The sequence below is a fragment of the Carcharodon carcharias genome, chromosome 4, assembly GCF_017639515.1.
Source record: "Carcharodon carcharias isolate sCarCar2 chromosome 4, sCarCar2.pri, whole genome shotgun sequence".
Classification (NCBI taxonomy): Eukaryota; Metazoa; Chordata; class Chondrichthyes; order Lamniformes; family Lamnidae; genus Carcharodon; species Carcharodon carcharias.
The window spans coordinates 88,701,958-88,724,222 of NC_054470.1; the positions used below are offsets into that span (position 1 = coordinate 88,701,958).

At 42.6% G+C, this 22,265-nt stretch overlaps 1 protein-coding gene across 4 annotated transcripts in view; it reads left to right on the forward strand.

Moving 5' to 3' along the window:
• Window positions 1–22,265, forward strand: part of LOC121276887 (multiple PDZ domain protein) — a 413,889-nt gene that overhangs the window by 214,351 nt on the left and 177,273 nt on the right. For all 4 annotated transcript variants that reach the window (XM_041185496.1, XM_041185497.1, XM_041185495.1 and 1 more), the window contains exons 23-24: window positions 6,993–7,191; window positions 10,717–10,758. In XM_041185496.1, coding sequence (XP_041041430.1) covers window positions 6,993–7,191; window positions 10,717–10,758 — 241 coding nt within the window. The remainder of the gene's footprint in view (window positions 1–6,992; window positions 7,192–10,716; window positions 10,759–22,265) is intronic.

Consider the following 22,265-nt stretch of genomic DNA (forward strand, 5'->3'; position numbering starts at 1 on the left):
AATATCTAAAGCAAGGCCTTGAACCAGTAACATCACAGAGGAAAAAAGTTAAAAAAAAACCCTTGTGAAGGAATTATGAAGGGAATTCCTATTTTAAAAAAAGACTCACATATAAATTTGGAGCAAACAGTATCCTGTTTTCATTAGATATTTTTGTAAATTGTCTGGAAGGTTGAGTTGTTACTTCTTACAACAATGGTTACTGTTCCAAATAGCATACAATAAAAATTGAGTTCAGATTTGCAAGGAAAGGATAGAAAACCAAGTAAATTCCTATCAAATATTGTTTTGATTTTGCCCCTTTTTTTCCAATGTACAACCTTAAAAATGAGCTATGTAGTTAAGAAAGGAGTTGAAAATCCATGTTTTGCTGTCAACAAACACTGGTTTCAGTTCTTTTGGAACTAATGGAATGTTGGCAAAGGAAGCCACAACAATTAGTAATTAATGTCAGATTGGTTCCTTAAGATTTATAATTACCTTTTTTGGGGGACCTGAGAAATTTCAGAGCTTTTCTCTTGAAATGTGCTTTGTGGTTTTGCTCAGGAAATTAAATCTACTGGAGGAAGCACAATTATAAAAGTTTATTAGAACAAATGGCTTTTGGTATGTTAATTTTTTTTCTAAATTCATTTTTATGGGATAAGGGCTTCGCTGGCTAGGCCAGCATTTATTGCCCACTCCTAATTGCCCTTGAGAAGGTGGTGGTGAGCTGCCTTCTTGCACCGCTGCAGCCCATGTGGTGTAGGTGCACCCACAATGCTGTTAGGGAGGGAGTTCTAGGATCTAGACCAAGCGACAGTGAAGAAATGGTGATATATTTATTTCCAAGTCAGGATAGTGAGTGGCTTGGAGGGGAACTTACAGGTGGTGGTGTTCCCATGTATCTGCTGCCCTTGTTCATTTAGATGGTAGCAGTCATGGGTTTTAGAAGGTGCTGCCTAAGGAGCCTTGTGAGTATCTGCACTGCATCTTGTAGATGGTACACACTGCTGCCACTGTTTGTTGGTAATGGAGGGAGTGCATGTTTGTGGAAGGGTGCCAATTAAGTGGGCTGCTTTGTCCTGGACGGTGTGAAGCTTTTTGAGTGTTGTTGGAGCTGCACTTATACTGGAAAATGGGGAGTATTCTATCATACTCCTGACTTGTTCCTTGTTGATGGTGGATAGGCTTTGGGGAGTCAGGAGGTGAGCCACTCGCCGCAGGATTCCTAGCCTCTGACCTGATCTTGTAGCCATATTATTTATATGGCAAGTCCAGTTGAGTTTCTGGCCAATGGTAACTCCCCCAGGATGTTGATAGTGGGGGACTCAATCATGGTTATGCCATTGAATGTCAAGGTTAATGGTTAGATTCTCTCGTGGTGGAGATGGTCATTGCCTGGCACTTGTGTGGCACGAATGTTACTTGCCACTTGTCAGCCCAAACCTGGATATTATCCATGTCTTGCTGCATTTGGACATGAACTGCTTCAGCACCTGGGGAGTTGCGAATGTTGCTGAACATTGTGCAATTATCAGCAAACATCCCGACTTCTGACCTTATGATGGAAGGAAGGTCATTGATGAAGCAGCTGAGGACGGTTGGGCCGAGGACACACCCCTGAGGAACTTCTGCAGTGATGTCCTGGAACTGAGATGATTGATCTCCAAAAACCATGACCATCTTCCTTTGTACTAGGTAAGACTTTAGCCAGCAGAGAGCTTCTCCCTGATTCCCATTGACTCCAGTTATGCTAGGACTCCTTGATGCCACACTTGGCCAAATGCTGCCTTGATGTCAAGGGCAGTCATTCCCACCTCACCTCTGGAGTTCGGCTCTCTTGTCCATGTATCCCATGGCTGTAATGAGGTCAGGGGCTGAGTGGCCTTGGTGGAACCCAAACTGGGCATCAGTGAGCAGGTTATTGCTTAGCAAGTGTGCTTGATAGCTTGATCCTTTCCATCACTTTACTGATGATCGAGAGTAGACTGATGGTGCAGTAATTGGTTGGGTTGGATTTGTCCTGCTCTTTGTGTACAGGACATAACTGGACAATTTTCCACATTGCCGAGCAGATGCCAGTGTTGTATCTGTACTGGAGCAGCTTGGCTAGGGGCATGGCAAGTTCTGGAGCACAATTCTTAAGTACTATTTGTTGGAATATTGTCAGGGCCCATATCCTTTGCAGTATCCAGTGCCTTCAGCCATTTCTTGATAACATGTGGAGTGTATCGAATTAGCTGAAGACTGGCATCTGTGATGCTGGGGACCTTCGGAGGAGGCCAAGATGGCTCTTCCACTCAGCACTTCTGGCTGAAGATTGTTGCAAATGCTTCAGCCTTACCTTTTGCACTGATGTGCTGGGCTTTCCCATTATTGATGATGGGGATATTTGTGGAGCCTCCTCCTCCAGTGAGTTGTTTAATTGTCTGCCACCATTCACGACTGGATGCAGCAGGACTGCAGAGCTTAGATCTGATTTGTTGGCTGTGGCATCACTTAGCTGTGTCTATCACTTGCTGCTTATGTTGTTTGGCATGAAAGTAGTTTTATGTTGTAGCTTCACCAGGTTGACACCTCATTTTTAGGTATGCCTGGTGTTGCTCAGGGCATGCCGTCCTGCACTCTGCATTGAACCAGGGTTGATCCCCTGGCTTGGTGGTAATGGTATATTGGGGGATATGCTGGACCATGAGATTACAGATTGTGGTTGAGTACAATTCTCCTGCTGCTGATGGCCCATAGCACATCATGGATGCCCAGCCTTGAGTTGCTAGATGTTTTCAAGATCTATATCATGTAGCACGACAGCAGTGCCAAACAACATGATGGAGGGTGTCCACAATGTGAAGACGGGACTTCATCTCCACAATGACTGCATGATGGTCACTCCTACCGATAATATCATGGACAGATGCATCTGCAGCAGGCAGGTTAGTGAAGATGAGGTCAAGTATGTTTTTCCCTCTTATTGATTTCCTCACCACCTAGCAGCTATGTCCTTTAGGACTTGGCCAGCTTGGTCTGCAGTTGTGCTACCGAGCTAGTCTTGGTAATGGACATTGAAGTCCCCCACCCAGAGTACATTCTGCTCCCCTGCCACCCTCAGTGCTTCCTCCAAGTGATGTTCAACATGGAGGAGTACTGATTCATCAGCTGAGGGGGTGTGGTATGTGGTAATCAGCAGGAGATTTCCTTGCCCATGTTTGACTTCATGCCATAACACTTCATGGGGGCCGGAATTAATGTTGAGGACTCCCAGGACAACTCCCTTCCGACTGTATACCACTGTGCCGCTACCTTTGCTGGTGGGACAGGACATATCCAGGGGTGGTGATGACGGTGTCTGGGACATGATCTGTAAGGTATGATTCCGTGCATATGACTATGTCAGGCTGTTGCTTGACCAGTCTGTTAGACAGCTCTCCCAATTTTGCCACAAGCCCTCAGATGTTAGTAAGGAAGACTTTGCAGGGTCCACAGGGCTGGATTTGTCATTGTCGTTTCCAGTGCCTAGGTCGGTGCCGGGTGGTCTGCCTGGTTTCACTCCTTTTTATTGACTTTGTACAGGTTTGATATTACTGAGTGGCTTTGCCAGGCCATTTCGGAGTGCATTTAAGAGTCAGCCACATTACTGCAGACCTGGAGTCACATGTAGGCCATATTAGGTAAGGATGGCAGATTCCTTCCCTAAAGGGCTTTAGTGAATCAATTAACAATCGTTTCATGGTCATGATTTGACTTTTAGTTCCAAATTTTTATTGAAACCCCTGGTGGGAATCAAACCCGAGTCCCCAGAGCATTACCCTGGGTCTCTGAATTACCAGCCCAGTGACAATACCACTGTACCACCACCTCCCCTAAATGATTAATTCTTTGCTTCATATTTTTATGTTGTGCTTTATGTGTGAAGAATTCTCAAAAAAGCGGGATGAGTTGCACCTGAACCAGAATGGGAGCAACATCCATGCGTGAAGGTTTGCTAGTGCTGTTGGGGAGGGTTTAAACTAACTTGGCAGGGGAATGGGATCCTGCGAGGTGGTTCAGCACAGGGAGATGCACAGCCAAAATTAGAAGAGAGAGCAAGTGAGTCTGGAAGGCATAGACATTACAGGCCAGTTAAGGCACAAGGGAGTTTGGCAAGGTTGGATGGTATTTATTTTAATGCAAGGAGTCTGGCGAATAAGGCAGATGAGTTGAGGGCACAAATTAACACATGGAAGTATGATGTCATTGCTGTCACAGAGACATGGTTAAGAAAGGGGCAGGATTGGCAGCTCAATATTCCAGGATATAGGGTCTTCAGGTGAGATAGGGAAGAAGATAAAAGAGGAGGGGTATCGCAATATTGACCAAGGAATCAATTACAGCAATAAGGAGGGATGACATCTTAGAAGGCCCCTCAAATGAAGCCGCATGGATACAACTGAAAAACAACAAAGGAGCAATCACAGTGCTAGGGTTGTACTGTAGGCACCCAAACAGTCATAGAGAAATAGAAGAGCAGATATGTCAGCAAATTTCAGAGAAGTGTAAAAATTATAGGATAGTAATAGTGGGGGATTTCAACTTCCCCAACATTAACTGGGTTAATCATAGTGTAATAGGTTTTGAGGGAGCGGAATTCTTAAAATGCAGCCAGGAGAGCTTTTTAAGCCAGTAGGTAGAAGGTCCTACGAGAGGGGGTGGTCCTGGACTTAATTTTAGAGAATGAAGCCGGACAAGTGGTAGAGGTATCAGTGGGGGAGCATTTTGTAGATAATGATCATAATTCTGCTAGATTCAAGGTTGTTATGGAAAAAGACAAGAATGGACCAGAAATCAGAGTTCTAAATTGGGGGAAGGCTGATTTTAATAAGATCAGGTATGATTTGGCCAGAGTGCACTGGGAGCAGCTACTTTTGCGTAAATTGGCATCAGAGCAGTGGGACTCATTCAAGAAGGAAAGAGGGAGAGTACAAGACCAACGTATTCCAGTAAAAATAAAGGGTGGGACCAACAAATCCAGGGGACCTTGGATGTCGAGGGATATATAGGATTGGATAAAGAGAAAAAGGGATACAGAGGGCTCAAAACAGCGGAAGCCCTGGAGGAGTATAGAATGTGTAGGGGATAACTTAAAAAGGAAATTAGGAGAGCAAAAAGGGGGCATGAAAAAACATTGGCAGGTAAACAAAGAACAATCCCATGTTATTTTACAAGTGCATTAACAGTAAGAGGACAACTAGGGAAAGAGTAGGGCCCATTCAGGACCATTGTGGTAATTTGTGTGTGGAGCCAGAAGACGTAGGTAGGGTTCTAAATTAATACTTTGTGTCAGTGTTCACAAGTGAGAGTGACGTTGTGGGTATGGAAATCAGGTAGAGGGACTGTGATATAATTAAAGAAATTGGCATAGAAAGGGAGGAGATTCTAAGTGGTCTGGCAGGCTTAAAAGTAGATAAATTTCTAGACCCGGATGAAATGTATCCCAGGCTGCTGAGTGAGGCAAGGGAGGAGATAGCAGGGGTGCTGGCAATAATTTTCAGTACCTCTCTGGCCACAGGAGAGGTGCCAGAGGACTGGAGGACAGCCAATGTGGTACCATTATTGAAGAAGGGAGGAAGGGATAAACCAGGGAACTATAGGCCAGTCAGTCTAATCTAAGGGGTGGGGAAACTATTGGAAGCAGTTCTGAGGGACAGAATTAATCTACACTTGGAGAGGCAGGGATTAATCAAGGACAGTCAGCATGGTTTTGTTAAGGGGAGGTCATGTCTGACCAATTTAATTGAATTTTTCGAAGAGGTGACCAGGTGTGTAGATGAGGGCAATGCATTTGACGTAATCTACTTGGACTTCAACAAGGCTTTTGATAAGGTCTCGCATGGGAGACTGATAACGAAGGTAAAAGCCCATGGGATCCAAGGCAATTTGGCAAATTGGATCCAGGATTGACTGAGTGGCAGGAAGCAGAGGGTGATGGTTGAGGGGTGTTTTTGCGAATGGATGCCTTTGTCCAGTGGGGTTTCACAGGGATCGGTCCCTTGCTGTTTGTGGTATGTATAAACAATTTAGACTTGAATGTAAGAGGGTTCATCAGTAAGTTCACTGAAGACACTAAAATTGGTGGGGTGGTAAATAATGAGGACGATAGCCTTAGATTACAGGAGGATATAGAAGGGCTGGTCAGATGAGCTGATCAGTGGCAAATGGAATTTAATCTGGATAAGTGTGAGTTGATGCACTTGGGAATACACGATGGATGGTAAGACCCTGGGAGGTACCGAGGATCAGAGGGACCTTGGTGTGCATGGCCACCGGGGTCCCTTAAGGTAGCAGGACAGGTAGATAAGGTGGTTAAGAAGGCATATGGGATACTTGCCTTTATTAGCCGAGGCATAGAATATAAGAGCAGGGAGGTTATGCTGGAATTGTATAAAACAGTGGTTAGGCCACAGCTGGAGTATTGTGTGAAGTTCTGGAATCCGCATTATAGGAAGGATAAGATTGCACAAGAGAGAGTGCAGAGGAGATTTACCAGGATGTTGCCTGGGCTGGAGAGTTTTAGTTATGAGGAGAGATTGGATAGACTGGGGTTATTTTCCTTGGAGCAGAGGAGACTGACGGGGGACATGATTGAGGTGTATAAAATTATGAGGGGCATAGAGAGGGTATTCAGGAAGGAACTTTTTCCCTTGGCGGAGGGATCAATAACCAGGGGCATAGATTTAAGGTAAGCGGCAGGTAGTTTAGAGGGGATGTGAGGAAGAATTTTTTCACTCAGAGGGTGGTGGGAATCTGGAACTCACTGCCTGAAAGGGTGGTAGAGGCAGAAATTCTCATAACATTTGAGAAGTATTTAGATGTGCACTTGTGATGCCATGGCAAACAAGGCTATGGGCCTAGTGCTGGAAAATGGGATTAGAATAGTTAGGTACTTGCTTGACTCGCGCAGACTCGATGGGCTGAAGGGCCTTTTTCTGTTCTGTAGACCTTTATGACTCTAAAATACCTTTCTAATTTTGTAGGAATGACTGTAAGTGCCAGTAAGGATGGCTCAGGAATGATGGTGCGTAATATTATTAATGGCGGTTCTATCAGCCGTGATGGCCGAATTGGGGTAGGTGACTGCATCTTAGCAATCAATGGGGAGCCAACTACAAATCTCAACAATGCACAGTCCCGTGCGATGCTTCGAAGACATTCTCTAATTGGACCAGACATAATGTAAGTGACAAAAAATGAAAGCTCAGACAATTAGTAGTGTGATTGGCGATAGACATGTGATAAAGTAAAAAGCTATGAACATTTAAATCCCTCCAGGACAAGGGATATCAAAGAGTTGGGACCAGATACTTAATGTTAAAACCAGTATATAGGCTGCTTTGACTATACTTAAAAGTTGCCCAAAAAGATTTAGTAATCTCTATGACGTGGATTTACCATTACCAAGGGTCCACAGTCATGTATTCAAGTAGAGTAAGCAGCCAATCACGTTGAATTATTCTCGAAGACCGCAAGCTAGGAAGTAAAATGCACCGGGTTATTAACTATTAAGTAAAGTTTCAGAGTGTGAAATAAATGGGGCATATATTTGGGATTAAGGTGGATGCTGGAATATAAATAACATTTAAAAAAAATGTTTTTTATTCTAATGGAGAAATTTGACATTCCACAAATATTTTTAAATTAATTTTTCAGTGCCACTGACACTCTTCAGGAATAATAATGAACTTAAAACCCCAATTACATCTCATTTCAAGGGTTTTTACAGCAAAACATACAGCATAAAAGTGTATATTTCTACCAGATCATTGACTTCTACTTGATTGCAATCTGGGGAACTTTAACAACACATTCTAAGAGAAGCCTAGAATCACTGACAGCAACTCCCAGCTTTCTACCTTTAACTTTACATGTATAGGCATTCCAAAAGCTGAAGTCAGTGTCAGTGGAGTAATGACGACGAACATGGGACAGTTTCACTATCATTATTACGGCAAACTCTGGGCCATAGATTAAAGTAAAGTAGTTTGTTTCAATAGTTTTGAAAATTTCATAGAAAGTAATGATAATTCTAACAATAATTTATATTTAAAAACATTTGGAAAGCAAAATGTAATCTAGTGGTCTATTTAGATACATTTCAAAGAAAATTTGATACAATTTGAGAAACTGAAATGTTAAACCACTAAGGCTTGAATTCTGGGTATTTGTATGTGCTTCTTCTAACCAGTGATCTTTGACTATGACTATGTGCTTTGCTCCATAGATTTTTAATTTTATCCCTAGGATTCCATCTCCAGAGTCAGGTGCTCCTTGCCAAATGTTCAACTTGCTGCCTGGGTCACCCTGACTTTTGTATTATAGCCACATCAAGGCAAACACATTCTTAATCAAAGCAATAAAAGCTCTGATTTAACAGTTTCTTCTATTCAAAAAACCCTGATCCAAGGATAACTTGGCAAACTAATTGTGCCTTCATGTTGAACGATTTATATCCTTAACTATTCTACTTGGAAAAATGAGAAGGAATTTTAGGCTGTTGATCAAAGAAAATTTTAAGCCTCAGCTAAAAATATTGAAAAATGAATATCTGGAATTCCTTACTTTTAGTTGGAATGTTTGAAATGTTATTACCACAGTAGATTTTGTTACTTTTCAATGTACAACTCTTTTACTTACTTGTTCTCAATGGATGTCCTCAGAAGAATATTATGATTTTTCGCTCCCCTCATTTGGCACAAATTGGATTCACAAGGTTTTGAACTGAGAAAAAGTCAACTAATAGTACTTGTGCAAATACAACAATCATCTTCATATCTTCATTTTTGAAAACACAATTCTTGCCAATGGATTGGAAGTCAATTCACCTTTGTTAGTTTATTGCATCTTTGAAATAATTAATATTTTAAACATTTACATAATGTCAATGGATTTTTTTCTACTTTCATTATATTTCATCTCATATTCACTTATCCAGCGACTGAAACCTCATGTGTATAAGTAGTGTAACCTCCATTCGGTGGGATGTTATTTCTAAATGAGATTGCATCTCACGTTTCTCATAACAAGGAGCTACAATTACGGCACTAAGAATGAGTGTACCCATGATTTTTTTTTTCTGTGGTGAATTTGGTCCCCGAGGAATAGAAGGAGTTACTGGGAGAAGCAAAAAATAGCTTCTGATTTTTTGCAAGAAAGGGTTCTGGTAACTTGTATTTTTTGCCAGGCACGGATATTGAGGGTTGAGGATGGAGTTAAATTCAGATTAAGCACAATCTAATTGAAATGTGGAGCAAATTTGAGGGACTGAATAGAACAGCGTAAAGGGATAACTCTTTTACATGGGGCAATTGATTCTACTTGCTGGAAGGTCAGTAACTAGAAGACACAGATTTAACAAGTGAAGAAGGCACTCAATAGAGTGCATACCTCTGCCACGCTGTGTTAACTCAACATTATTACAATTATGCAGCTCTTCCTTGAGGCTTTTCCCTGCCTGATTGATGGTCTCCAATTACAAACCTGAAAAATTATATATTTTCATTTTGAGCTTCCATCTCACTGAGGAGGCTTCAGGCCAATCCACATGGAGGAGCCTGCTCTGAAAACTCTGCTTACATTTTGACAACTGACAAATTCCACCACAACAGTTGAGACAATCCACAAGGTTATAAAACAATCAACAATATTCTAAACCAAACAAACCACAACAAAGAAAAAGTCAATTCCTCCAATTCCCAATGTGAATTGTTCCTATAAAAAATTCTAGGATCTGGACCTGGATCCACATCTTCACTAAAAACTGTCCAGTTCTTCCTTGGGACATCGACTGTCTATACACCAAGTTTCGTTGAAATCCGCCCATTAGTTTTTGAAATATATTGTTTACAGACAAACAGACTAACGGGTGAAAACAGGAGGTGATAAGGCTAGCAAAAAAGCTGGAGATAGGTTGGGGAAATTTTTATTTTGCTCAGTAAATTATGATCTGTAATGCATTGCCTGAAGGGGTGGTGGAAGCAGATGCAATAATACAGGTATAGTTTTCCAAAACTGGCAACTTGGGACTCAGTCTGTGCCAGATTCCGAATCTTGCCGGTTTTCGGGCTGGGTCAGGTTGGGTGGTTCAGGTTGGGTCAGGTTGAGCAGATTGGGTCAAGAGTCGCTCAGGCCACTCGGAGCACGGGAAAAACCAGCGCGCAAAGCCAATCACCAGTCCTGAGTGCCACCGTGCCAATACAGCACCTTGCCACACAAGCTGGTAAGTTGTTCTACTAATTTGATAAGAATATTTAATGTGCCATTTTCAGCTTAAAAAAATGTCCTGTTTTCGGAAAACTCCTGTTTTGGATAGATGGATTTGAGACACCTAACCTGTAACTTTCAAAAGGGAAAAGGATACATACTTAAAAAAGAAAAGAATTGCAGAACTGGGAGATAATGGAGAGGATTGATGGTAATTGGATAGCTATTTACAGCACAAGCACATTGACAAAATGGACTTATCCTGTCCTCTATGATTCTCTATATAAAACTATGAAATGAAATGGATTTGTTTTTAGTATGTATGGCATTAACCAGACTAAATAAATTTTAAGTGCAGACAAAGCACTCCATTATTTTCATGTATGTATTATTAGTTCATATCTAGACCTTATTTAATGTGTGTGCATCTTTCACAAAATTAGCGCAAGGTATATGGCTCTAATGTAAAAGATGCTGCGTCATATGCTTTTCACATTCTAGATCTCCTTGTGCACCTGGTGATGATCAATCCCCTTTTTATGTGTGAGTATTAGCGTGTTTTAAAAAAACTGCTGTGAGCATGTAGATCATGAATGTCAATACAATGATAAATTATGTCTTATTAATAAACACAGCATGCTTTAATCATGTTTGTTTCACTTGTGAGCTTTATCCAGATACATGTAGTTTCAATCTTACAGTTCCAGCTAAATTACTTCACATTTAAAATCAGATTATTCAATACAGATTTAAAAGATAGTGTATCGTTGAGTCAGATGAGGGTAAAATGTTTGTCTGCTTCAAAGCTACTAAGGCTCAGGACCCCAAAACTTGGCCATTTGGAGTATTTTGACATATGCCCTGTCATGCATCTGCTGGGATTCTGCGCAGATGACCTGGTAGATTTCCCCAAATTAATCAGTGATTTCTTGATTCCCATAAGGGGCATTGATTTTAAAAAAACTATTTTTGTGCATCCTCTTTGTGGGTTCAAGCCATCTTGTGTCCTGTCTAAGCTACTTCCCACTGTCATCAGTTGTACAAATCAAAATACTCTAGATCCTGGAAATATGAAAATAAACTATCTCTACCAACCATTTCCTCGGTGTCACTGACTTTCAAGGTTGCCGAAACTCAGTGCGTCCCCAACTTAGGAAGTCTCTAAAATATGGTCTGGCCGTAGTTTATCTTACATCAAAGGAAGTTTAGCAGTAGTCCCTACTGGGAGTATTTGGAATGACACTGGCAATGTTCAACCGCAAATCCAATGAATACCTTTCCTTTAAAAGCTTAACCATTTTAGGAAGCAGATAATTTTGAGTACTGTAATGTAGTGGTTATGTTGAATTACTAATCCAAAGGATGTAAGTTCAAATTCCACCATGAGAATTTAAATTCAGTTTTTTAAAAATCCAGAAATTAAAAATAAAATTGACAGTACAGGTGACTATGAAGCTGGACAATAATGTTGGCCATGGTAGCACTGCAAAATCCTGAGAATGAATTCAAACAGTGCATAAGCTTTTGCAGACATATCCTTGAAAACACAAAATCCTGCATTTGGTATTTTCATGTGTCAGGGAATGATTTAATGCTTGAAGTTACTCTTCTGTGTGTCAAAAGGAAAGGGAATGCTCTTCCATTCCATTATTTTGCCTAGACATATCTTTATTGAACATAAGGAAGGCAGAAAGTGGGTAGATTTTATTACCCTTGAGCAATGTCAATTCCTTTTTTCCTATGACATTGAATGGAGCTTTAGCAGCAATATCCTGCCTTTAAAATGTCTGATACTTTTGTGCCAGTCATGTGATATCATAAACTTACAATTTCAAATCACTAACGCTTCTGTTACATTGTTCACATTAAATTATGTCCTCTCATCAGCATGCTTATCATCTCTGACCTTCCTCTCACCCAACTCCACCCAAAAAACTTGAAGTAGTATCAGACATGCAATAATATCCTGTAGCTTAAACTCACGGACTTTCTTATCTTTGTCAGTTGGAGTCGTCAACTATTTCAGTTATTGTACCAATCTTCCAATGATAGCTGTCCCTTCCAACTCCATCCTGACTTGTGCTGCTTATTTTAAATTTTCTCCTTATGTAGCTATGCAGCTGGGCTAATTTTAAATTGCACTGGAAGCATGGGTTGGAGTAAGGATTTGAAAGGTATGTTTCTAATTAAATCTCTCAATGCTGAATTTGCAGGGCAATAGCTACTAAGAGTGTGCTGATGTTACTGGCTCCTTTGCTAGAATGGAAATGAAACGAGCTAATGCTGAAGCAAGTTGTTTAACTCAAAACTTATTTTTCCCCTCACCCACCTACTTCTAGTCCAGCCTGGGTATACATTTTTGTCATCAATTTAAGGTAAAAAAATCAGCCAGGTTATGCTGATGAGCCAAGGCCAGCAATGTCCTGACCCCAGGAATTTATAGGACTTGGCTTGGTTTTCTCCACATTATGATTTCCTAGTTTAAATTAAAGTGTTCTCTCATTTTATCCACTAACAAATTAACCAAGTAGACACAGTGGCCAGAATTTGACGTCAGTTTTGGGCACACGGCTGACCTGGAAGGATGTTAAATTGCATATGATGATGTCGGGTGCACACATGCGATAGTATAGTCAGCGGGTACGCACGGGAGTTGGCAGCATGCCTGCTGACATCTAATTAGTCATTTGAGGCAAATAAAAGGGCAATTGATTTGAATTTTACGTTGCCCTGCAACTTTTTTGTTTGCACACGGGCAGTTGGCCATCCTGTTTTGTCACTTTATTTGTCCAAGGGCAGGATAAAAGGGGGCAGGAACATTGGCTGTGTGAATTATGTGTTAAGTTTACAGGTGAGAGTTTGCTGATGCTTTATTGCTGAGATTTCAGACCTTTTCCTCTGGTTTCTTCTGAAATATTTGTTTTGTTAGCCTTGTTCTGAGGACCCTTTTGTTTTGTCAACTCTGTTGGAGCATTTGTGCCCAGTGGAGCCTTCAGTGCACGAGGCAGTGCCATCTGCATCTCACTGATGAGGTTTGAGTACTCCGCTGGGGGCACCTCCTCCTCTGAGGAAGATAGGGGCAGAAGTGGGAGGAGGCCAGGTGTCCACAGGCAGCATCACAGGCCTGATCACCTGTGGGAGGAGAGCCGTAGGCACGGTGGGGTGGGGGGGGGTGCAGGGGCCGCAAGGTGAAGGGAGTGCAGCAGATGCCACAATCCTGCGGCACAGGCAGCAATCCAGCTACCTCAACATGTCTGAGGTCTAGTGGCAGGGACTTTGTCTCTCAAAGGACACCGTGACATCATTATACCATATGATTGGGCCGGAGATTACCTCCAACTGTGTGGGTGGGCACCCAATGCCAGTGGCTCTGAAGATCACAGTAGTCCTCAATGTTTATGCATCCAGTTCTTTCCAGGAGTCAGTGGAGGATCTGTGTGGTGTGTCAGCTGTCCATAGCTGTGTCAAACTCGTAACTGACGCTTTGTTCAGATGGGTCCTCATATTTATTCATTACCAGACAGACCAAGCCAGCCTGGCTGAGTGAGCCAGAGGCTTTGCAGCTATTGCTGGGTTTTCCCCGCATCCTGGGTGCCATCGACTGCACTTGTGGCCATCCAGGCACCAGCGGGTCAGCCAGGTGCCATCTATGAATCAGAAGGGTTACCATTCCATGAAAGTGCAGATAGTATGTGACCATAAGACCCAGATTGCAAATCTGTGCAAGGTATTCTGGCAGCCCATGATGCATACACACTGTGACACTCCCAGGTGCCAAGGCTGTTTGTGGCTCCAGCTCGGCTGGATGGTTGGTTGCTGGGTGACAAAGGGTATCCGTTCAAAAAGTGGCTCATGATGCCACTCCGTCACCCTAGGACAGAGGCAGAAGAGAGATACAGTTGGAATCATGCCTCCACAAGGGCAGTGGTTGAGAGGACAATAGAGCTACTGAAGATGAGGTTCCGATGCCTGGACAATTCCAGGGGTTCCCTGCAATATCCTCCAGAGCATGTGTCACCTTTCATCAGAGTCTGCTTTATTCTGCACAATCTGGCACTGGCAAAGGGGGACCACTCGAGGATGAGGATACCGAGGCAGCTCCACACGCCTCAGAGGAAGACTCTGCAGATGCAAAAGATGAGGAGTCCGGGTAGGCACATGGTGAGGACGAGGAGGCAGACTTGATGAACATTCAAGGAGGCAGGGAGGCCTTGATTCAATGTTCCTTCAGCTAGGCTGCCAAGGGCACCTCCTCCATCACACACATTTCTGAAAAGGCAATGCCGTGACCCCAATGACGCCTCAGAACCTCTCTAATAAAATTTGCTGTCCCTGCCATCTGTCATAAAGCACTGATGAGGCCTGCAACAATGGAAACATGAGTGATGCTGAGGGAGTTGAAACAAAATCTTGCTTTATATCTTTACCAAAGTTTCAAACAAGGAACAAAACATTAATATAGTTGCCAAAGTCACACAATAATAATAGCAGCGATGAAATGAATGCGTGTCCCCCATGAAAACCCCATCCTGTGCTCACAATGCCTTAAACTTATGCTTGTGAGTGCTACGTCTCAGCGCTTTACCCTTGCTGGCAGTGGCATTGGAAGCAGGTTGCTGACTTTGCTGTTGTATTGGCCCTGATGACCTTAGTGGTCATCCTCTGGTTGGCGGGGCCTGAGCAGGCTCCACTTGGGAGGATCGCACTCCTCAGTCGTTGCGACCTCAGAAGATGCCATCATCACTAGCAGATGGGCGGAGGAGCGCTGTAAAAAGAGCCCACAGAGACGACAGGCAGCTCATTCACCAGCATGAAGCCGGTCTGGACCTCCCTGCTTGCCATTGATGGACAGGGACCTAGCAGAGAGACTCGGTGCCTCATCCATTTCTCATACTCACAGTAACCTCCTGAGGTCAGAGCCGGTGTGTGAGCTTTCAGGTCCGAATGTGACCCCAGGAGGCCATGGTTCTGTTCCTGAAGCTGCCTCTCCATGAGAATCATCACTCTCTCAATGGAGGAGGCTATGCACTCAGTGTTTAGGGTCAACACAGTGCTCAAGCTCCGCATGGACTGCTCCATGACATATACTATGGCATGCAGACCCTCTGGGATCTCAGCCAAATCTTCCTTTGCATCCCGCTGGACATCCAGCATCTGCTATCTGATGGACGACCCCAGAGGCTCATCATCTGCCTCAGCTCAGCATAGTCCTGGTCTCCAGCAGTCCTCTGACTGCCAGCATCCTGGGCACTCTCTACCTCCAACAGCTGCTATGCGAGTGTGATGTGCCCTCACCTCAGTGCACTCCAAACAGAGCTGACGCTCCATAGCCCACCAATGTGCGTGTATCTGTGGTGGTGCTTGGTACAGAGAACGGATGTGATGCTGGTACATCACTCAGCAGTTCCTCTTCGGGCGTCAAGTGTGGGTCCTCCAGGTCAGCTGTATGCCATGAGGATGGCGCCTCTGAGGGAGAAACAGAATACGTCAGTTAAGAACATCACCACCAATGTCTGTGCAAGTATGATGTTTCCTATGCCGAAGCAGACACATGCTTCGCTGTGGCACTGTGAGCGGCCAAGTAATGGGTACTCTGGATTTGAAATTCTCTTCGGAAATGCCACAACCTTGCCCTTCTTGCACACTTCCCCAGTATCTCATCTGCCTACTGCACTCTTACCAACCCCTGCCTTTCTGAGATCTGAGGGCCTTGCTCCTCGCTTGCATTCCATGTCCAGGGCATCCATGTTGGGCATCCCACCATCCGTTTGTGTGCGCTGCAGTGTGTTATGGCTTCTCTTCTGAACGTAAGCAAGTGTATTCATTTGTCCATCCTCTACCTGCAACACTATTCCTGCCTTGCAACCCAACCGCCCCCTCCACCCTCCTGGAGAGCCAGCTTGAGGTGCCCATCAGATTGACATTCCTCACCTTTAGCAAACACAGCGAAATGTGCCATTTGGCACTATACATCTCACACCCCTGAGTGCCACAACCTACAGCGACCCTCCAAGACATCTATACTGAGTTCCATGCTAAGTTGGTATTCACCCTTTTGGGGTGCTGAAGATCATTGAACCATTTCTGGCACTGGATTCATGTGCAGCGCACCACATCATGTCCATTCACCTGGGTAGCCATCTCCGTCCAGGCCTCCTTCATCTGGGGATGGTGGGGGGTGGCCTCTAATGCCATTCCACGCATGAGTATTTCACACCGGGCACTCACTGACTCCATTAGAGTGCGCAGGCAGTCATCTGAGAATCGCAGGGCAGAGTGCCCACCAGCTTTAGCATCCTGCCTGGATGCCGAGGCCGTCACTTATGTCAAATTTTCCAATCTCATCAACAGCTCCGTTAAGCTCCTCCCCAACTCCTGGCAGCCTTCAGGCAACTGCCTGGGCTCATTTTATACCCCCCGATTCCATCTGATGCCCACCATGCTTCCGTCCCCATCAGCAGCTCTGTACCAATGTCCGGGAACATTTCATGCTGGCCGGACCTTGATTGGCCAACCAGCATGAAATTGCGTTGTTACAACATTTCTGGACGGAAGTCACTGTGGATGCTTCCTGTCCGCTGATCATACATGCCTGAGGAGCGCGAAATTCAGGCCACTAAATTTCTCTATGTGCATGCTTTCACCAAACCTACCATGCTCAGGAGTTCACGATCTCTGGCTGTGATTGTAAATTTACGCAGCTGAATGCCTCACAATTGGTTTTGCGATTTGGCTGCTGGCATATATTTTTCTTTGTTATAATCTGGATGATGGGAATTGTAGGAGTTCAGTTTATCTGAGTTTCATTTTAGTGCTGAGCAAGTTATTGTCAGACCTTTTTTGCAAATTTATATGTCCCTATGAATGTAATTTTTTGCCTCAAATATTTATCAGCACTTAATTTGCCATAGAGATTAATGAGCTGTCGCTTTTGGTTAGCGACACTGCAAACTTTAGCATGAAGAAAAAGGAATCCTAACGCGCCATCCCATTTTTTGCCACCTTTTAGGTCCCTGTGAGTGTAATTTTTGCCTCAAATATTTATCAGCACTTGATTTTCCATAGAGATTAATGAGCTGTAATTTTTGTTGAATAACCCTGCATACTTTCGCATGAAGGTAATGGAATCCTAATGCACCATCTCATTTTTTGCCAACATTGTATATTTTGTACTTGACTGGGGGAATCATGGTGCCAAAGTTTCAGCCACCATCTCACTTTTCCTCCAATACTTAAGTAGCATATCATTTTCCTTTCTTTAAAAGGAAATATTACATGATTCATATTTTCTGCTGCATTGCCAACAGCTAGTATTGGATGAGCAGAAGTTTCCTCTGGTTGAACATTGAAGTCATTGTCTTCAATCCTTGTCACAAACTCCCTTTCCGAACCTCCAAATCGACCATCTCCATGGCCACTGTCCAAGGCTGAAGCATGACCTTGCATGTCCTTTTTGATTCTCAGCTGACTTTCTGACCCCATATCCTCTCCATCATCAAAATTGCCAGCTACCACCTTGCAACATTGCCCATATCCACCCATGCCATAGACGAAGATGTTATTGAAACCCTCCATGCATGTTTTCGTTATTTCTAGACTCAGGTATCCCAATGTTCTCCTGGGAGTTTTCCCACTTTGCAATTTCAATAAACATGTTCATCCATAACTCTGATGCCTGTAACTCAGCTTGCACCAAATCCTATTCACCCACCACCCCTGCGCTCACAGTGGCCTAATGAACTACATCAGCGTTGAATTGAAACTTCAAATTATTTTTTTCAAACCCCTCCCTGGCTTTGCCCTTGCCTGTTTCTGTGACTTCCTCCTAGCCTACAACCCTCAGAAACCTCTGCACTCCTCCAGTTCTTGCCTCTCATTGTGGGTTCAAGTCCCACTCCAGGACTTGAGCACAAAAATCTAGGCTGACAGCCTAGTGCAGCGCTTAGGGAGTGCTGCACTGTCCTTTGGATCAGATGTTAAAATTGAGACCCATTTGCCCTCTCAGGTCGATGTAAAAAATCCTATGTGGTATTTTGAAGAGCAGGGGGTTTATCCCCAATGGCAAATATTTATCTCTCAATCCACATGGCAAATAAGTAGATTATCTGGTCATTGTCACATTGTAGTTTGTAGGAGTTTCATATATACAAGATTGGCTCCCACGTTTCCGACATTACAGCAGCGACTGTACTAATAAAAGTACTTCATTGGCTTTGGGATATCTAGTGATATAAAAGGTACTGTATGAATACAATTCTTGTTTGTTTTCTTGCATTTCCTGGATTTTCATCACTTTACCATTGACAGCTGTGCCTTCAATTGCCTAAGCCCTAACTTCTAGAATTGCTTCCCATATCTTTCCTCTTTCCCTATCCTCCTTTAAATGTTCCTTTAAATCTACCCCTTTAGCTAGCTTTTGGTCATCAGTCCAAATTTAAGAGTAGTTATGTAGGAGTAAAGTTAAAAAAAATTAGTAGCAGTATATGTTTTATATTATCATTCCTGGACACACAACATAACAACTGATCCTACTGCTGGTGATCGCTAAGTAACAGATGCCATTTAATATGTCGGTGACCTAAAGCAGTGCATGTGCAATCATAAAGTTTCCTTTTTATTTGATAGTTTAGAACTAAGCAATTTGGTACTGTAGTGCTTGCCTGAAGCTGTAGAATCTCAGATTCTTGCCTTCTATTTTTGAACTACTTTACTGAAGTTAAATGAATAGGGAAATGCTGGATTCAAATCATTTCCCTGTGGGAGGATCTTTATGCAAAGAATTAACTTTGTTTCAAAGAAACAAGTGCTATCTATGTTAGACTGCATCTAACCTAGGTAATCTAATATTCATTGTGGGTCTGGACACAAAGGCCCAAATAATCACTCACGAGTTGCAACTCCAGACTCCTCAAACCTGACCTGGGAGAAGCTTCCCCAATGACTGGATTTTCGTTTCTGTGGCCGGGAGCAAAGGGTGGGGCTGTTAACTGGAGCTGGGCCCGTTGCAACCCGAAAATGGTGCTGATGCAGCCACAGGGCCTGCCAAATGCAGTGAAGCCATTTAAAAGTGCCTTGATGCTCTGGAATTATAATAGAAAAATTTAAGCCCCTCTAGCCGTCTCCCCTTATACCCCCTCAGCTGCCCACCCACATTCCATGCCCCATCCATGCCAACTCATGCCACTTCATGCCTCCAACTTGCCTCCCCCATGCCAGTGTCTCTCACCAAGGCTTCCATTTTTCTGGGGGCAGCACAATTTCAGTACCCTATGAGAAAATATAATTGCTGATAGGGAGACCATTTCCACACTAGGCCCCACTTGACCTCCAACATTTTCTGCTATTCAGGCAAGACTTAACTATTTTTCTGTAATACACCCCATGCCAACCTATGTCCCTTAATCCAACCCCATGGCTCTATATAGCCCCATCCCAACTTATGCCCTTCCCCATCCACCATCTTTTGCCCTTACACCCTCCATGCCAACTCACTCAGTATCCACCGTGAGCACATCTAGGGGCCATGCTGAGATTAAATACAATAAAGTTCCAAGTATCTGTTACAGACTTTACTATATTAAAAATACACTAATTGATAAAAGCCCATTCAGTACATTTAACTCTCTTCAAGTACTTAATCTCTAATAAAAATTTACATTTGTATTCATAGCCCCACATTAGAGACAGCTAAATCCTTTATAACCACTTGACGTTGTTAATCAAACTGTAAACTTACAAGCCCCTCACTGTGATAGTGATAGATTGTGGAAGCAGTCATGTAGTGGTAATACTATAATGATAGCACTTAGGTCAACAAACAGCCATTGAAATTGCAAGCACTGACTTTTATTTCAACTGCAGGTTTTTTTTCAAAATTTAAAGAGCAGAGGATTTAAATGATGACAGCTTAACAGACTTTACCCACTTTTTGCGCACACTCATGTCTACTCTTAACAATCCCAATGGAGTACCTGACCTTTTCAAAAGAGTACCTGACCTCTCCAAAGAACTGTGGCAGGTTTAGCGCTTTCCCTCAAAATTCATTAATCACAAGAATTGTGACCTTGGTGTTAAAAGTAACTTTTGAATAAAGGCAGTTGTGCTTTTAAATGTGCTGCTGCCTCTGTAAAATGCAGATCTGTGATGTACATTCCCCGCCCCCCTACCCCCTGGTGAAAATGGTAGGTACTAGATATTGGGGCTGGACTTGGGAATCGGGGATCCGGCACCATTTTGGCTAGGGTGCGGAGCTCTTCAGTCTCCATGAAAATTCAGGCCTATGTATTGTGGTTTTCATGATACAACTATCATAGTTGAACACAAAGTAGTTCTCTTCTGACTCTACACATGCACTTCTATCTCAGATCACAAGACAGCGGCTAAGAAGGAGAATGCTGGAAATGGAGAGCACGTCTGCCCACATCCCTAAATGGAAAATACAGTTTCAGATTTTGGGCACGTGCTGCTCTTTTTCCATATCACAAAATAAAACTCTTTAGGAATGTAAAAGATGCCCTGTCATATAAAATGCACGCATTAACCTGTTGTAGGAAAGAGAAAATAACTGAAATTATTTGTACTCAGCAGAAGCGTGTTTCATGTTGACCCCAATCTATTTGTAAACTTTGTGATGAAAGTATAATAATTTTTGCAATAATTTTCTAGTTTATTGTGAAGTAGGTTTATGGAGGTAAGTATAGTTGAGTGTGATTTCTGTGTGATTTAATTACAGTTGTAGTCAAGTAGACTGCAAGCTTGAGATTATCAAAAGAAGCAAGGTATAGAATTGTGCTTGACATGCTAATGAGTAAACATGGAAGCTGGCTTAGCATGTAAGTGTGAAGGGAATTTGCATTCTTAGATAAATAAAGGGATTGTTGGATTTCAAAGGGATCTTAATCTGTTTGCAACTAGCCAGAGGCTAAGGAATGTGGTTATTTTTTCCAAAGGTTACTGACAATATTATATTGACAACATGAAAATTTTTATATTATGAGGAAGATACAGTTTCAAAGACTTTTGGAATAATAGAGTTCACATATTAAAATAGAGAAACATATATAAAAGAGAATGAAAGGCTCTGTGGGAGAAGACCAAGTAAGATCTAACAGGAGTATGTGAAATAATCTTAATGAAGCCTCCGGCCATTTGTGCATAAGTCTGCTATATAATGAAAGTGAAGTTGGGGAAAAGCCATTTGGTATTCTACTGTCATGTGGATATTGTGTTGGCTTGCTGGTTCTGTTTCAAATCTAAATTCTATTTTGGACTGTTGTCTTAAGGTGGATGTAACTGGGGGTCCGGTTAATTGGGAATTTTAGCAGCTATATTAGTAAATAACTAGTCTTATGTATGTGCTTGATATCTTTTATCTTGTTAATAAATATTGTATTTTAATTTTTTAAAATCTCTAAAGCTCTTGGTGGACTTATTACTTCTGAATTCAGTGCACACATCTTGTAATACATACAATTTGCAAAACTGTTTGGCAGCACGACCAGGTTTCCCATGTCGATTTGGTCCACCTGGCACACAAACAAATTGGGGGCTCTTTGCAGGATATTTGAAATTCCTTGATTTGGTTTGGAGTTGGTGAATCTTAAGGTTACGATGATAAATAACACATTGAATTCAAGAGTTGGTGTGAGGGATTTTAAAGTGGTGAGACTGCAAAAACGGCTGTATCATAGACTAAAACTTTTTTGGAAGTAGAAGACCTACCTCTGAGTTACCGAAAGTATCTGTGGGTAAGTTAACAGAATTGGCAAGTAAGTTGCAGTTGAGGTAACCTGTAGGGGCAAAGAAACCAGACAGATTTGAAGTGATAGCACAGCATTTGAAATTGGAAGTGACACCTGACACTAGTGAGTCACAGCTGGATGTAGTGAGACTTCAGTTACAAATGAAGAAGCTTGAACTTGAACAAGCAATGGAAATGAAAAAAACTTGAACTAGAGGCAACAGAAAAAGAAATGGAAAGGGCAGAGAAAGGAAAAGAAAGAGAAAAAAGAGAGAATATTTCAAAGAGAAATGGAAATGCAAGAACTTGA